At 40.4% G+C, this 18248-nt stretch overlaps 1 protein-coding gene across 4 annotated transcripts in view; it reads left to right on the top strand.

The window, feature by feature from the left end:
* The window catches only part of PTCH1 (patched 1), a 72844-nt gene extending 61360 nt beyond the window's left edge, over nt 1-11484 (top strand). For 2 of the 4 annotated variants that reach the window (XM_085568123.1, XM_021531149.4), the window contains exons 20-24: nt 407-549; nt 3475-3574; nt 4918-5172; nt 6224-6755; nt 8295-11484. In XM_085568123.1, coding sequence (XP_085424249.1) covers nt 407-549; nt 3475-3574; nt 4918-5172; nt 6224-6754 — 1029 coding nt within the window. In that variant the 3' untranslated portion in view covers nt 6755; nt 8295-11484. Of the gene's footprint in view, nt 1-406; nt 550-3289; nt 3307-3474; nt 3640-4917; nt 5173-6223; nt 6756-8294 lie in introns of those variants that run through there. The other 2 variants (XR_013341598.2, XM_077790145.2) reach the window with 2 other exon arrangements.
* Nucleotides 11485-18248: the final 6764 nt, after the last annotated feature.

The raw sequence follows: 18248 nt of genomic DNA, 5'->3' as shown, positions 1-18248 counted from the left end.
TTTGAGTGAAATGAAAATATTAAAAAAGTCACAGAAGCCATGGACCCATGAGAATGAGAGGAGCAGCCCTGCAATTTTCACACCTGAAGTGCTTTCATGGATTCTTTTCAGGTGGAAATAGGCAAATCCAGAGACAAAAGGCTACTGTTGCAAGTAGGCATTGTTTCCAGAATTATTATGGTCTGACTCTGTTATCAGTGCTTACTCTGACTGTGTGACTTCAGCAGCTGCTACGTGGTACATCTGCAGGGTCAAGCCTTCTCTCAAGGGTTAGGCAGCTCCAGAGATAACTTCCGTAAACTGTAGTTTAGCTAATTAACTGATGGAATTCTGTGTATGCTAGGAGAGAGGCTGTTTGGAAGGTTGTATATATCTGCCTAAGGAAATGGACTTTTTTGTTTTACAGGCGTTTTTAACTGCCATAGGAGACAGGAACCATAGGGCTGTCCTTGCATTGGAACACATGTTCGCACCAGTGCTGGATGGGGCTGTGTCCACTCTTCTTGGGGTGTTAATGCTTGCAGGATCAGAGTTTGATTTCATTGTCAGGTAAAGGATTTTTGTGTTTTGAATTTCTTTCAAAAATAAAAATAAGTGTGCTTTTAATTTTTATTCACTTCAGTGAATCTGTCATTTTATTACTATGCATGCTGTGTTAAGTATGCTTACATCATGGCCCTGCTTTCCCTCTGTTTTATTAACTCCTTGTTACTTGCTAGACATGGTAGTGTTTCCATTGCTGACATTAAAATCTGTTCCAGGAAAATCTGACACTTAGCACGAAGGAACACAAAAATGTCGCTCTTTAGAAAGTTTGCTGATTCTGGGTTTGAATTAGTTCAAAGCATCTTGTATTGTCCAGTATTAGCTGCAGCTGACCTTTAGCCTCGAGGTCCTCCAGACTTCTTGTATGCATAAAAATTTGTATGCAAAAGACATGTGAACCTACAAATATTCAACTGTTCTGCAAGTGACTCTCTCAGGGCCTTCCCCGTCTATCCTTATGTAGGTTTTACATAATGAGGAAAAGGGGTGGGGGGATGTGGCGGGGAGGAGGCGCTTTTTGGGAGCTGGGGAGCCATAAATATGAACACAGAACTTCATACTAAAATTTTGTACAGCAAAGCCTAAAGGCCCTTCTGTTTAGAACTACAAGCAGGCTGTTTCTTGTGAATATAATTAAGAATGTGTGTTTGTCAAGTATAGAGGAAAGCAAGTCTTTTCTTGAGGGGAATTTGAGAAGTGCAATGAAACAGATCCTCTTCTATTCCAAACAACCTGTGGAGCTCTGCAAAATGGCTAATCTTAGAAGTAACACAGGCTCTTTGTGGTAAACTATAGCACACACACAAAAAAATAATCCAAGCCCTAAAATGGAACTGAGGTAGAACTGGGCCAAATAAAAATGCTCTGAAAGATGGCTTAACTACTTAGGTAGACATAAGCTGGATAGATGACTAGACTTAACTGACATCCATTTGACAACAAGAACAACAAATGTCAGGGGCAGGAACCGAGAGAATGACTGCTAAATCTCATCAGGCTTTTTGTTTATGTATGAAAGAGATTTGAAGAAAGCAGGCAGTTTGCAGTTAGATCTCATGAAACCTGCATAAAGATTATTATTACACAGGTATTCCATGTCAGATCACTATTTTTTTAGTTTATTGAATTGGTATCAAAGAAATAGAATTATTCTTTTAGGACCTGGTTTTGTAAGGGTTGGAACATTTTGACCTACAGATTACTGTAGATTTAACCTAAATTTACAGAGGTATATTTTTGGTGTGCTACTTTCCTACTTAACAGATGAGATTTTGGCACACATTTTTGTGTCATAGCAAATGGAAGATTGTAGCAGCCCTTCACACCAAATTTGGATTGGATGTGCTCTCAGTTTACAAAATGAGCCTTTCAACTTTTCAACTTATGTTATTTTACTTTTTTTGGCCATCAGTTTCTGTTTTTATAGCACAATCTCACTTCAGTTTGCTGTGTTTAAAAAATATAATAAAATAAACTATGGGGAGCCTGAGCATTGTTAGAGTGGGCGAAGAAGATCCTAAACTTCCGGAAAGCGACAGATTAGTCCAGCAATGTGGAAGATTAAGTAAATTAACAGACACTGTATACACCAACTGGTCAAAGCTATAATCCTCCTGTTTATTCTAACGTTAGATGGATGAGATGCAAATGTTTTAAATGTCTGTTGTTGATCTGTGTCCCAGTTTAAAGTTCTGGTGGTTTATGTTAGTAGAGTAGATTGGCTTGCTGATTTTTGTTAATGCAGATCAGAAATTCCCAAATGTTTACAATAGCAGGATATTTATAGTTTTACAGGAGTCTGATATATTTGATCAGATGTGGAAACAAGGAGGCAGTAAAGTTTGTTGCCAGCTAGACAATGTAATCAGCAGACCCATTAGTAGCAAACTTGCCCCTCTGTTCTTCTCCTTTGCCTTCTCCTCCAGGAATTTACCAAGACTGAGTCCTTGAAATCATTACTTACAACGCAGCCTTAAGTTTAGTCTGAGCCCCAGCTGTGCCGAATACCAACTAGCAAGACTTTCCTTTTACTGACAGGTTTACCTTGGTATTCATGAAGGATCCCAGACCTTAGCCCTCAGTGGTGGGAAAGGACAACTACTTGTGCACTTTTCTCTTCTTCCATAGTATTTCAGCCTTTATGTTTGAATTGGCTGACGCAAAACAAGAGTATTCAGAGATGCTAAATTGTTCAACAAAAGATTAGCCTGCAATGCAGCTCTGCCATTGTGGAGCGCTCTTACTCAGTACAATGCTGAAGCTTACTATAGAATGGGCATTTTCTTTGCAGAAAGCGGGTTCCTGTGTTGTAAAAGAGTTGCAATTCAAGCTTTTTGGTGAAACTGGAACTCACAGAATTCTAGGCGTTAAGTTTGATTAATGAACGGCAAGGAAAACCCTTACCTGATATACTGTAGATTTAATTAGACATTGTGCTATAAGTTGCAGAAGCATTTCACAGTGGATTAGCTGCTGGGAGAAGAGGGCTTCTTTTCCTTCTACACAAAATTGTTTAAATTCTACACCCTTCACTTCATTTGTTTGCTTCTGCTGGGTTTTCACTAATGGGGGCCCCTTTTCATTGTATTTGTGCTTTCAATCCATTCAGCCATTCCCTGCACATTCCATATTTTTGTGTTTGTGTAACACATTCATAAATAACATTACATGCTTCTAGATTCTGGGAAACTAACAAATTTAATTTTTTTCTTTCCTTTCTCAACTAACACTTTGTGGAATGTAGCTTCTCTAATTCAAAAGGTAAAAATACCTATATCTTATATGGAAAGTTATATAATTGTTTCCTTTGATGTTAATAATATGTTAAATTAGTATCTGTATTATTTTAACATATGTGGGAGTAATTTGTAATCCCTTGTTTCTAACAGTGGTTATTCTCTCCCCCAAACCATTTAAACTGTACTTCAGGTATTTCTTTGCTGTTTTGGCAATCCTAACCATTCTGGGAGTTCTCAATGGATTGGTGCTGCTTCCTGTTCTTCTCTCATTCTTTGGACCATACCCTGAGGTCAGTAGAATTAATGGTGAACAGAAAAATAATACTATGTTTGCACTGCTGTCCCACTCAATCACCCCCCCCAGTTTTAGAAAGTTTTTTTTTTATTTTCTTGGATTAAGTTTCTTCCTCTCAAGCTTTTTTATAAATTTTTATTGAAAGTATTGTTCCTTACATAGTTGATACTACTCTTTTTTAAAGCTTTTCTTTAATAAGTCTTCTTTTAGGGGTCACAATAAGCAAACCTGATAGTGTTATTTATACTACTATCATAATGTGATATGCAAACAACTTTGTAAAAGAAGGATTTCTCTCAATATTTTGCAAAAGATAGTTTGCTTTATACACATACCTTCTACTTTCCTACCTCACTGGCTCTGTTGCATTCCTTGAAGTGTTTAACTGAGCAGACCACCAGGAAGGGCTGTGTGGACCAACACACACAGTGGTGGTCGGCAGACCACACCTTGGTAACCATGATTGGTCTGCCAGAAGGTCCCCACTGCCCAGTCACCTCTCCCTGCACCATCCTCCTGCCTCATGGAGCATTTCTGATGTGGGGCAGGCTTCACTTAGATATTGATGACTTTACAGTACAAAGTCCAAGTCCAAACTCACAGATACCAACTTTATGTTTGGTTGTAGATCATTAACTACTCTGTAGTTAATACAATTATTGTGTTACATGGGGTTATGTTTATCACATATCAATGGAATCCGTGTGCTATGTTTCACATGTATATATGTAAGTGTGTGCACAAGAATAAAACACAAGGTATGTATACAGCGCTGGTATATTTCAGAAGTGTTTGGGTTCTTTCAATATTAGTAGAACAGTCTTGACAACAATGTGTAATCTCTTAATTCCTAACAGTGTGCATGACCTGTCTCTTACTCAAACAATGTGTATATGTATGTTTTTACCATATATATTGCTGTGATGTCTGTATCCATCTCTCCTTGCAAATAGACATGGAATAACACTGTCCCAGCACACTAAGGTGATTTTATGAAATCACTGCTAATGCTTGCTGAAAGGGGAGGAAAGGCCACATATTATTTTTATTTTTATATTTCCAAGTGCCCGCATGTACACATATGCATGCTCTTCCAGAGATAATGATACTCAGAAGAAACTGTATAGTCTTGTTTACATACATATCTACAGATGGAGGTCATGTCTTTTATACTTCCATTAATTTTTTCAGTTCAGTATCTATGTTCAGAAAACACAGATACTGCTAAGCTTGTTGTGGCATGGCAGGGTGTATTTGGCAGAATATTGTTTGTGTCAAGCACTAGTGATTGAAAGGGTAAAGCTAGCTGAATGTAACTGAAAGTGTTGCTGCCATCAGGTTTCTCCAGCCAACGGACAGGACAGATTGCCCACACCATCTCCTGAGCCACCCCCTGGTACTGTGAGGTTTGCACTGCCACCTGGCCACACAAATAATGCATCAGATTCCTCTGATTCTGAGTACAGCTCTCAAACCACGGTGTCTGGCATCAGTGAAGAGCTGCATCAGTACGAGGCCACACGAGGTCCTGGGGCGCCAGTCCATCAAGTAATAGTGGAAGCAACAGAGAATCCTCTCTTTGCAAGATCCGGTGTAAGTAGCTTTCATATGGACTAGAAGGAGGGTGAGAAGTTTTTTGGTGTGTTTTGTTTTTTTTGGGTTTTTTTAAAACTATTTATTTTTGTGGAAAACTCCTTCTGACTGGTTGTGCTTTGTCACTTTGTGCCAAAACCTGTTAGCAGGGAGTGAAGGTTTTCCTCATTCTCTCCTTTAGAACTGAGTTGGGGGTAAAGTGGTGGTACAAAAGCCTTTGGCATGGGTAATTGCTATTACATCCTATTGGCACCAGCCACAAGAGAGAGCTCTCAGTCTGTTTGATGACTGTTTTCAGAAAGAGGAGGAGAGATTACAAGATCCCAACCTCTTTCACACAGCTCCTTGTGGATTGCTATCATATACCTCTCTGTGACAGCATGTTTTGGGGAGAAAGATTAGAGCCAAAAGAAAGCAGTTGAAGTGTTGTACCAAATCTTGGGCCTTGTTGCATCTTGCTACTGGATTGGCATAATTGCAATTTCAAAGGAAAGTGAAAAAGCTGTGTCTCCTACCCCTGCTGATGTTGCATGCTGAGCTGCAATGCGGATCTGGTTTTGTTCAGCAGAGGCCTAGAAATAGGTACAAGCACAGCCACATTTGAAGTTGGTCACGGTTTATTGACTGATGTAGCTGCTGTGCTTCACGCTCTTTATGGAAATCAGAAAACAGATTCCTACAGTCTATACAAACTACCCTACTAACATCCTGTGTATGTTCCCTGCATGGAATAGCCTTTTCCAAATGCCTGCAATTCTGCTTGTTGAGTTAAGACCAAGTGCTTGTCACCCATCCCTTTGAAGAGATAGACCGGCGTGTAGGAAGCTTACAATAATGTTTTCAGCTGTCATCCTGTGTTTTTCTGAAGATGTGCTTTCCAGGTTTTAATAACTTCAGACAAAAACCATGGAAAAATCAATTATCAGATTCCACAACATCCCCTTTGTAGAGTCAGAGCATTATTATAATTATTCCCAGCATAAAATATGAGCAGGCGTAGTGTTTGCTTGGTTTGCTTTGTCAGAGGCGTAACCGTGCGTGTCTCTCTCAGGTGGCTCAGCCGGAAGCGAGGCATCAGCCGAGCCCTGGGCTGCAGCTGAATCCAGAGCTCGGCGCGCAGCAGCCGTGGCAGCAGGGCAGGCAGCCCAAAAGGGAAGCGAGGGAAGGGCCACGGCCGCCTCCGTACCGCCCTCGCAGGGACGCTTTTGAGATTTCTACTGAAGGGCACTCGGGGCCCAGCAGCAGCAGGGATCGCTTGGGCCACAAGGCGCATTCCCACAGCGCTCGGAGCCCGGCGTTCGGAGCCGCGGGCGCCGCCGGAGCAGCCTACTGCCAGCCCATCACCACTGTGACTGCCTCGGCCTCCGTCACCGTGGCTGTCCACCCTGCCCTGCACAGCCACAGCGCCCGGGGAGCGAGCTTTCCATCCTATGAGGGACACCACGAAGCCGGCCACGCGCCATTTGAGGACCCCCACGTGCCTTTTAATGTGCAGTGTGAAAGAAGAAATTCTAAAGTGGAAGTTATAGAATTGCAAGATGTTGAATGTGAGGAAAGGGTACCTGGCAACAGCTCACAATAAGGTAGGTCCGTTCTGTGTAACTGCAAGGTTCAGCCTGTGTCAGGCAGTGGTGTGATCAAAAGAAAGAGGAAAAATAATGTTTCTCAGAGGCAACTTTTCACAGAGAGCAGTACTTACAGGTCACACTGATCACCTTAAATTTGCCAACTGTGAATATAGTACATTTTGCACTGGACATGAGGTTGGCTAACATAGTGCACTCCAACACTGGGAAGTCATAGTGCATTCAGACATTTACTGCTTTGAAGCGCTTTGCAAGATGGTTAAGTACATCATACAATCCCTCTTTACCAGATGAGGAAAATAAAGCAGAGATGTTGTACAACATCTTCAGAGCTGTGCAGCTGCATTTACCATTGCCTAAGTCCTGTCTTCTGATCCCTGAATAAGGCATGCTCTAACACATTATATAAAATGACATTGCCTAGGAGAGTGTAAAATTGCTAGCTACTTCAGGAGTTGTCATCTCCTGAATCAAATAGTTCATGAAAGAATTTAGGAGAGTGTAAAATTGCTAGCTACTTCAGGAGTTGTCATCTCCTGAATAAAATAGGTCATGAAAGAATTTAAAGTCCATAATAAGGACTGAATCCCTCTGGAAGATGAGCCAAGTGAGAAGTGGGAAGTCCTACCATGCCTAGTGCACTGCTGCTCAGCTGAGTGTCCCCTGCTCTTTGGAGAGGCCTTCAGAGACCTCCCTAGTGACCTCATACACTGGAGGTGTCTGAGCTGACCTCTGCCTTCCCAGGGACAGCTGCAGTGACAATTGCAAGTTTGCATAGGACAGAGCTGCCCAGTTTTTACACTGAAAACTTCTTGGGGCTCTTACATGAAAAACTATTTCTCACTATTTTTACAATGTTCTTCTCTTGCAGGGGAAAAATAAGGTGTAAGAATAGTTACTTATCTGCAGATTACTGGTTTTTCTCTTTGCTTGTATGAGCTTTTCAGTGACAAACCAGTCTGAGCAGAGCAAGTGATTTTATTTTGATTCTAGAATATTTTGCACGTATGTATGCACACACACAGAATTTGGATGGAAATTTTTATGATAATTCAAGATGAAACCACATTCTGAATTATGAAATGTCTCTCCAAACATCCCAAAGCCTAAATAGATGTGATGCCTTTAGCCTTGAAGTCTAGAAATATGACAAATAATAGTATTCACAGAATAAGGAAATACTTGAGTTTAGATTTTTCAAACTGAAGTGTACGGTAGTGAGAGACTCTTAAATTAACTCAGTATGCAATGTAGGATATTTCTCCTTCAACTGTTCGTTGAAGTGAATTTTTTTGAGTGGATTTTTCACAGCTATCTGAAACGGGGAACTTAGAAATTAAAGCATCTACATTTTTTAAATTTGAATCAGTATTTCTTCATCAGGAAATTAAAGCCTGAGATGCAAGCAGAGCCAGCATTTCTTGACCTCTAACTCTAACCACAAGAATAATGAAATAAGTTGGCTTAGTTTGGTTTGTTTGTTTTTCTTGAAATTTAGTGAATGTTTGCTTTTTTCCTCTCTCCTTATTTGTACAGGGTAATAACTGAAGCAAAGAAGAGGCCAAAGATGGAAAACTGTATTCCAGAACTGTTTGAAGAGAAGAACTGCTTGAAGTTGTAGAACAGGACATGCTGCATCAGGACAACAGTTCACTGTTACTGTAACCTATTGTATTATTTTGTTAAATATTTCTTTTAAGTATTTAAAAGATGTACACATATGTAATATACAAAAGAACAATGTAAAGTAGTATAATTTGGAGTAATTTGCCTTTGGGCAATAGAATGGGGACAATATTGTGTGCTCTTTGTACTTCTTGTACATTGATATCTGTGCCACAAGTAAGCTTAATCTAGTTCTAAATTTCAGCATAAGTTGCTGCTGCTTAAATATTTTATAATTTACTTGTATAATTCTATGCAAATATTGCTTATGTAATAGGATTTTTTAAAGGTACATGTCTGTTTAAAATATTTTAAATTTGTGTATCACAACCCTGTGGTAGTATGAAATGTTACTGTTAACTTTCAAACACGCTATGCGTGGTAATTTTTAAAATAAGCAAATATGAAGAAAAGCAAGTTAATCTGGGAGGCTTAAATAGACTTAGTTATGTGCAGGTTTTGTTTTGCTGTATGTGTCCAAATGTGCATCTGGAAATATGCATGCTTTTGTGTGTATGTTCCTGGTGTACTCTAGTTTATCTTTTACTGTACGTTAACACTTGGTGGGCTTACAAACCCACTGATGCTGATGTGAGTCTGGCTTTCCCTGTTAGTAGGCACTAGTGAAAACTCTGTTGTTGTTTACCAATATATACAACCATAAACTGCCATCATCAAAAGGCCCAGCTAAAATACTAGAGAAGACAGGGAGCTGAGGTTTGGAATTATGTTGCAGCTCCCAAACCCTTAATGACTTGTTTCATGTGACTTTGGTCAAGTCACTTAACTGCCCCATGGCTCAGTTTTCCATTCTGTAAAATGGTTATAATTACACTTACCTACCTCCCAGGAATGTTGTGAGGTTTAATTACAGTTCATGAAGTGCTTTGATTTTTTTTTTTTCCTCACAAAATATACCAGGTAAGTGCAAGGACTATAACCATTATTTTTTCACTTCCAAAGGTGCTGGATATTGAGAGGTGCTGGTGGTTATAGAAATACAATGAGCATCTGCCTTATTTTGATGCTGTTAATTGTGAATGCCATTAGAAGCTGGATAATGGATTGTTTGATGGTAAGCCATGGCTTAGCTGAGTCATTACAGCATTGAAAGCAGTATCTTTGGTTACCTTATTTTCATGGCAGAAAGGAGTTAATAGTAAGTAATAAAAATCAAATAGAAGGATTAAAAAAAGAAAGTATATTAACTTTTAAATATAAATGGCTTTCTGGTGGGCCAGGATGGTAATGACACATAAGGCCTGGGTAGTTATTTTCTTTATTGTTTGTGTTTTCCCATGCTGCATTGGCACTTTTAATTATAACAGCTAAACTGGGATCTCTTTGCGAAACTAATTTAGCTTTTTGTACTATTATTTTAAACTAAAAGGGGATTGCTGCAGGTGAAGGGTCTGGAAAAACACTACAATCTGTGTTCCAGTTGGAAACAAACCGTAGGAACAAAGAACCGTAATTTAAAATAATGCAACACAAGTTTTCATTATCTGTCTTCTTTTTTCATCTTTTTTTTTTCTGCCCTTCACCAAGCTGTTTTTTAGAGCAGGTAGATGTTCAGTTTTGTATTCAGAGCCAAACACAACCAATATTCAGTTTCTAAACACAGCAGTGGTGGGGCTTTTCTTTATATATACCTGAACAGCAGTGGCCAATTCTTTGATGGGAAAGTGTTTTTCTCCAGTGGCTTCAGGGAGTCTATCTTTGCCTACAGACCTTGCCAGCAAAACGAATGGGGATAATTAGAATGCACAAATTTCCATGCCTTTTTTGCTCACTTGAAAACACTTTGATATGAGGCACTTGTTTACAGATCTCCAATGTGAACGCTCGAAGAGCAGGTGGCGAGAGCCTGGTGTCATTCCCGTGATACATAAGCTACTGTTCCAGTGCACACCAAGGGTTAATGTCGCAACTGCCTACTGGTCCAGTTCACTGTCTAACATGGAAACTCTTGATGACAAAAAGATGAGGGGCCCCAATTTAGCACTAGCAGCAGCATAGTGGTCTCGTATCATACAAACTCCGCAGCAAAACTGTATGATACTAATTGGAAGCCGCCCTCAGCCACCAAGCTTGTGCGCTCACGTGTCAGAGGCTGGCAGGGCTCCCGCTGGCACCGCTCCGTGCCGCAGGCTGCCTTGCTTCCTGCTCTTCCTCGGGAGGGAAAGGGGCCCAGGGCAAGTTGCAGTGTCTTCCACCTGCCCCTGCTTCCCGCGTGCTTGTGTGTGGGTGAGCTGTCTGCTGCTTTGTGCACAATGTAGACCTTCTTCTTCGATAGTCACATTGGCAGGGGGAGAACTCAGTGGCTGGCAACATTTGTTTTGTTTTGGTTTTGTTTCTTAACTTTTTTAATCATGGGTGATATTTATATTTTTGTATCATAAGAATGTTTTTCTTACAGTATTTGTCATGCCAGTTTATAACAAACAAAATGCAGGGATTTTATTTCTATTGGAAACACTATTACAGTTATGTTTTTACTGTTTAATGGATTTTTATTTGTATAGAGTGCTTACTAATGTTAAATAGGAAAGAGTATATAACATTTACATTATGGACTTGTTGTAGCTTTTAGTGTAAGGAGTTAAAAGGAAAAAAAAAATCAAACTGGGTCTCATTTTCTGCCTGTTTGGTAGGAGTGGGTTTGTGTCATTTCAGTTACAAAGATAAAATTATGCCATATAATTTATTTATATGAAAATTTATTTTTGTAGTGTACATAGTAGTCATCAAGTCTTTTGACAGAAGTATATTTTTAAAGAGTTTATATGTAATGATGATACCATTATGTTTTGGAACACTGCTGAGATACAATTACAGTGCACACTTTTCCTTGTAAACCCCCTGGAGAAAAGAAAGTGTTTAACAGTGTTAAGAGAGAAAGAGAGTGTGAATATTCATACAATTCTGAACTGTTTTAGTTACCATTTGTGATCTAGTGTGGTTCTCATTTTAAGCTTTGAACGGAAATTGTACAAACTCTCTAAATATTAATGTTCAAACACTGATAGAAATTCTAACATGAATAAAAAAATATTATAACTTACTGGATTTGGTTTTTTATGGAATGCATCTTAATTTACTGCTGGTTATCGCTGAAGGTGCAACCATGCAATCATTCTGATTTGGAGCATGGATCTGAGATCTTTCAGTATTTGGGATGTATGGGATATTCAGATTTTCCCATTTTGGAGTAGGAGCCATTTGTTACCCTGTCTAAAGGGTAACATGCTGGTCCTTGTCTGTTGATTCTGTTACTTTTGCAGGTTGGGGGATAGGTTTAGGACTGGGTTATATATGTCATTCTCACTATGAATGAAACAATTTGCTGGCTAAAGCACTTTATTATAAAGGTTATTTCTTCTTAGATATGGGAGGAAATTCTTTATCTTTTTCCCATCTCTGTGGTTGTGTCCTAAATTGGATAACAGAATCAGTCTGGTACTTCCACTTAGTGGAAGAAAAAATAAATGTGTTCTGAGTTCCGAAAACTACAGCCCTCCATAAGAAGGGGGACTTGACAAAATTCCCTCCAGAAAGCGTGCTACTGCTTGCCAGCCAAGGTCCTTGTGCCCTGCATGAGCCCCTCTAGGCAGAGAGGAGAAGCTACAGTCTTAACCCTTAGATTATTTTTTTTACATGAGACTTCTGAATTTCTCATAAGGAAAAAACCCAAACCTGTCTTGAGATAATTTATAATTCAGCCTTTACTTTCCATGGCCAGAGTAAATACAAATACAAATTTCAGTTTTATGTTTTCTGGAAGTTTAACCACAAAAGAGAAAAGCAGAGTTAAAGCACTTGAACTGCAAAACTTCAACACATATGTTTCTACTACTCAAAATACTCTCCCTCACACCCTCAGGATTAGCCAGCTTGAGTCAGGTTGCAGATTTGGTTTTTGTGGATACAGCCCATGAGAATAGTGCTCACTTAGGCCTTGCTTTAGCTCAACTCACTCACTTCATCTTTTATGTCCCAGCCATCCATGGGAGCTGCTCCATTCACACAGCTGGAAACCATGTAAATAAATCAATACATTCTGTCCATCAGAACATGGAATTTTTTCCTTCAAACATTCTGTTTTGCATCAACAATAGCTATTTACATGATATTATTACTTGTCATGTTTAGTTTTCTTATCATTTTGCTGTCACTCTGATTAACCCCAAGTAAGAATTTGATCTGATTTTTGCCAGAGATTGGCCATATTTATTCAGGCCTTAAGTAAACATGTGGCCAAATTTTTGTTGGCATAATGCATATATTTAACAGCTTCAGGAATGCTGCATGCTGCTAAACTGCAGCAGCACTGATATATGAACAGGTGTTTCATTTTTGTTAACTTTTACTCCCAAGGAGCTTTTGAGACACTGACTGTTTATATCTGAATATACCACTGCCAAATTGTAATTATTTTTAATGTCTGCTTCAAGCAATGAGAACAATTACTACTTTCCAACTCCATTTAATCATTCTTGTCTTTTTTCTTTCAAGCATGTTGAATCTTATTGCTAGAACAGGGTGCATGCCAGGCGACGGCACTACCTTACTTAAGTGGCTTAAAAAAACACATGCCCAATTTAACTTTCCCTGGTTAATTTCAGCTAATTAAGCACAAAAATGAAGCAGTACTCTGCTTTGGAAAAAAAAAAGTTTAATGTATATGCTGGTATATTTGCTACTGCAGAAATCATTTTGCTCTTATACACACTATGAAAAAAATCTCTGGCTCAGATACTTTGTTTGCAGTGTCATCCAGGCCACTTAGCACCCTACCACAGCTTTCTTAATGAAATGGGTGGGTCACCAGGTAGAGAAAGAGCTGCCACAGCAGCTGAAAAGCACCACCTTGCCATTGGTACAAGGTAAGGCTGCAGTGGAGAAGATTGTATTTAGGGTTAATGATGCACAGAACACAAGGCAGCTTATGTTTTAGCCTGTTTTGCTAGTCCAAGCATTCTCACAGGCTCTTCTCCAGACTTAACTCAAGCTGCCAGCTGAAAGTTGCTGGATCTGTGAATCTCCTAGATGAATTAGAACGTCAAGTGTGCACAGTGGATGCAAACCTTTGCACAATGGAGCACAAAAAATGTGGCTTTTCTCTCCGGTCTTTCCATCCCTTGAGCTCAAATCTTTGCAGTGGATCCAACTTCACAGGTTCCTGGCTGCCTGACATACCACAGCCTAATGAAACCTGCTGGGGAGCAAGGCTGTAAACCAGAGGAGATGGGAAGCTGGAGATTGGAAATGTCTTCTCAGTTGAAGAGAGGCTACACTTCACTTACGGGTGTGAACTGAACGAGGTGTATTTCCCCATCTGTAGAGTGGGGAAAGACAACTGAAATATTTGGAAGGTGTTTTATGGCAGAAACGAGAGATTCCGGGTGCTCTGGAAGAAGGAGAGCTCCACCATTTGATTTAGGAGACCCAAAATGATATTATAAATTTATTTCAACACCTAGGTAAAACTGAATTTTCTGTTCCAGGTTGGGTCAAGATTAGCATCTGTGGATTTGTTCATCTGAAGTTTGTATTGGGGTAAAGATTTATATGAAGGCATATCTGCTTAGCCTTTTGAAAGAGAGGAGAAGGGAAAGGCATTTAACAAGAATTACTTGGTAACTAAGAAGAGCTCAAAGGAATAACTCTATCATGCTTCTTTTTTTCCCAGGTTTTGTAACTTCGATGAAGGGAAATCTGCTCTTTCTCTACCTGGTGATAGATGTCATGTCTTATCTGGAAGACAAGGGGTAACCCCTCTATGGTCTGTCAGGTCTTAGCAGGATATGTAAGTGGGGAGCTTCCTTTAGGAGAGCCTGCCATCATTGTGTGCTGCTCCTGCACTAAGCTGGCTTTGCTGACAGTATATATGACTCTAAGTCGCAAACAAAGGTGACCAATAGCCCTTGAGATGTCTGATTTTAAACTAATACTCTTGAGGTTAAAATGCCAATTGACAGTTTCGTAGTTACCAAACATATGGACCATCTACGATCAGAGTTCACCTGTGAGACAGATTATTGCTTCTCATTAAACAAAGAACCAGATATTTTTTCAGCTATTAAAACTAATAAGGTAAAATATTTGAGCACCTTATTTTAGTATAATATTGAGGGTAAACAGGAAACTCAAAACTTCCATCCTAAAATAGTATTTCCAGTAAGAGAATTCAAACCCTCTTTCAGGATTATGTAACCATTTTAAGTGGGCTGTTCATTTTACTTGAGAGTATTTACTTTACTAGCCAATATAATATGCTGCTGTACCATATTGCAACATTTTAGAAGACTAGCATGTAAAATTTAAAATTATTGTACAGTCTAGTGGCAGGTATTATAGTACAGGGTCACACAGCTTCGCGTAGCACTTCTGGTTGGTGGCCTGTCACTAGTGGGGTTCCCCAAGGATCAATGTTGAGGTCACAGGGATCAGTCCTGTTTAACATCTTTATTAATGAACTGGATGAGAGGATCCAGTGCCCCCAGGTCAGTTCCCAGATGACAACATGTTGGGTGGGAGGATCAATCTACTGGTTGGTCAGAAGGCTCTGCAAAGGGATCTGGACAGCCTAAAGCCAATTGCATCAGGTTCAACACAGAAAAGTGCTGGGTCCTGCACTTCAGCCACAAGTCCATGCAGTGCTACAGTCTTGGTGAAGAGTGGGTGGAGAGCTGCCCAGTGGAAAAGGACCTGGGGGTATTTGAACAAGATCCAGAAGTGTGCTCAGGTGGCCAAGAAAGTCAGTGGCACCCTGGCCCGTACCAGCAATAGTGTGGACCAGGGCAGTGATTGTCCCCCTGTGCTGGGCACTGGTGAGGTCACACCTCGAGTGCTGTGTTCAGTTCTGGCCCTGTCACTCTAAGAAGGTCATTGAGGGGCTGGAGTATCCAGAGAAGGGCAACAGAACTGGGGTAGGGTCTGGAGCACAAGTCCTGTGGGGAGCAGCTGAGGGAGCTGGGTTTGCTTAGCCTGGAGTAAAGGAAGCTCAAGACCATACTGCTCTCCACACTGGCCTGAAAGGATGGTGCAGCTGGGTGGGATTTGGCCTCTTCTCCCAGGAAGGACAAGAGAAAACAGCCTCAAGCTGTGAGAGGGGATGTTCAGGTTGTCCATCAGGCAGAATTTCTTCATGGTTGTTAAATCTTGGAATGAACTGCCCAGGGAGGTGGTAGCATCAGCCTCTGGAGGGGCACAAGAAATGTGGCACTCAGTGCTATGATCTAGCTGTCAGTGCTGATCAGACAAAGGTTGGATTCAGTGATCAGAGTCTCCTCCAACCTAAATGCTTTGGTGATTCTATGACTCTCCATTCAAGCTTCCCAGCACTTCCTACCACCACCCCACTGCCCTCTCCATCATGTGCTCTGCAGGATGTCCACTAGCACCGTGAGCACACCTCACAAAAAAACTCTTTTCCTCTGTGCCACGCAGGGCTCCTCCCCTTCTGCAGCCAAGCTGACCGTGCAAAATGAGCCGAGGAACAGAGGGCAGCTGCTGGGTTTCATACCAGGAGTTGCTACCAAGCCACAGAGGAAGGCCCAGCCCCCCATGCCAAGGCAGAGATGGCCCCAGATGGCCCCAGGCACGCAGCAGGAGCAGGTGGGAGAAGCAGAACATGGTGAGGCTCTGTGGCCAGGTGGAAAGCTGAGAGGGCAGGCCAGGCAACACCACTGGGCTGCACAGAGGGACAGAGGTGTGTCCTGGGGGGAGCCTGGCTGCAAGGCATGGGATATTTCTGGAGCTCTCACAATGTAGAAAGTTCAGACCTGACATTCGGAAGAATTTCTTTTCTTGAGAGAATAACCAAACAATGGCAGAGGATTACTAGAGAGGTTCTCAATGCCCTGTGCCTGTCAATGACTTAAAAAGAGGCCCTTAATGACAGGATTTAACTTTTCTGGTCAGCTCTGTTCAGGCAGTGGGACTAGAGATCATTGCAGGTCCCTGCCAACTGAAACAATCTATACTATTCTGTTCTATGCTGTGCCATGCTATGCTATTCTGAACATTGGAACATTTCATTATTTAAATAAGTATACATGCAGAATGGAAATTCCTGAAAAATCTTATTGGAATAAGCCATGAGTCAGCAAAGGCATTTAAGATCTTTAAAGAAATATGGCTTTTAAATAGTCATTCATGGAATTACTCAAAGGTAAATCTTCAAATCTAACTTTGTGTGATCCTGGTTATGCTGTTCATACCTTTCCCTTAATCCACAATATATAGCTTGGACACTATGGGCCATCCCTATGGAGTTGTCCTCTGCTGTTGTTGAGGTACAGAGATTTCTAACTGCTGAGGCTTCAGCTCATTCTTGAGCTAATTATATGTAACTCAGAATCAAGTAAAAAAATACAGTTGTTTTTTTTTTTTTTCTTTAGACTGTAATTATAATTTAGTCAGTGGTACTCTGGTACTTCATTAAGAGATTCACATACTTCAGGAGCCTTTTTAAGCTGTATCTGAAGCAGAAAGTTGCACAAGGAGAAACAACAAGCAGCTGATTTTGTTTGTGGAAGGGACCTGTCACACTCATCTGAGATATACAGAAGAGCTATGCTAGGATAGCCTTGTCAACCATAAACCTAGGCCTCTGCCATTATAACCAGTCTTTCTCTTATTACTGTCATATTGTATAATTGTGTTCTGGTTTTGCCCTTCTGTATTAATGTATCACATTTTAATTTTTCTTCTGTTTAAATCTTAGAAAACCTTTTAAGTCAAGGAAATCACTGCACCATTACCTCTGTGGAACAGGATGTATGTAGGGCAATATTTGAGGTGTGGTTCCTTTCAATTTAAATATTATTTTACTCACAACTGCAACACCTCTTCCTTTCTTTGGCCTTCCTCTTCCTTGATTTCCCACTTGTACATTCTTACAGGAATGTCAGTCAGCATGGCATCCAGAATGGCTCATGATTAGCTAGTGAATGGATCTCTGCCCACAAATGCCTAAGATGCAGTTTGAATTGTTTCAAAAAGCCAATGAAAAGAATTAGTGTAGAAGTACAAGATCTCTTGTGCATCAGTAAGATATTGCAGTTTTGGTTTGGGGCTGGGCAGGCCTGAGGAATCTCAAAAAATAAATCTCTGTAAGAAGCCTTCAGAGTGTATCCCCTGGGAAATGATTACCTGCATTTTTTTGTTCTGTTTACTTTATGTTTCTGTTCTGTTTACTTTCTGTTTCATGTATGTTACACAAATTATTTTATGATTCAGGTCTTGCATTAGTCTAATGGAGAGTTTACATTTTTGAAAGCTGTTTTTATGGACATACTTAGCACAAAAATTACTGACAGAGAAACCTCCAGATTCTCCTAACAAAAAGTGACATGGGCTCTGATCCTTTGAATAGTTAAGTCCTTTGTTTCACAATCATGGCAAATAACTAGGACTGTTCAAACTGGAAAATCAATTCAGAAATTGGATGTGAGTGCTGTAACTGATAAAAATACATATAAGAAAGTTTGAGTTTTACTACTAATGAGACTTTTTTCAGCTTGGCAACATGGAACTTGGATGTTCCATGTGAAGTGGTACACAGAGATGCAGTGGGGCTGGTTTGTTTGCCTTGGTAGATGTAGGGTGGAGGAATGCTGAAACACAGAGAAGCAAATAGGCTTGTGAGCTGTGCAGTAGAAAAGGAAATAGCAGAAAGACAAATAGAGAGAACTACACCTGAGCCCATGTAGGAGGACTCACAAAAATTTATTTAAAAGGTGCGTTTGAAGTTTGTGTAAAATGATGAGGGGTGTCATTCTGATGGACAAGGGAAGTTTGGCTGTGCCTGCATGCTGA

This window comes from Lonchura striata, chromosome Z (genome assembly GCF_050655825.1).
Source record: "Lonchura striata isolate lonStrDom1 chromosome Z, ASM5065582v1, whole genome shotgun sequence".
Lineage (NCBI taxonomy): Eukaryota > Metazoa > Chordata > Aves > Passeriformes > Estrildidae > Lonchura > Lonchura striata.
Note: the sequence above shows the minus strand (reverse complement) of the source record. Positions and strands in the feature narration are given on the sequence as shown.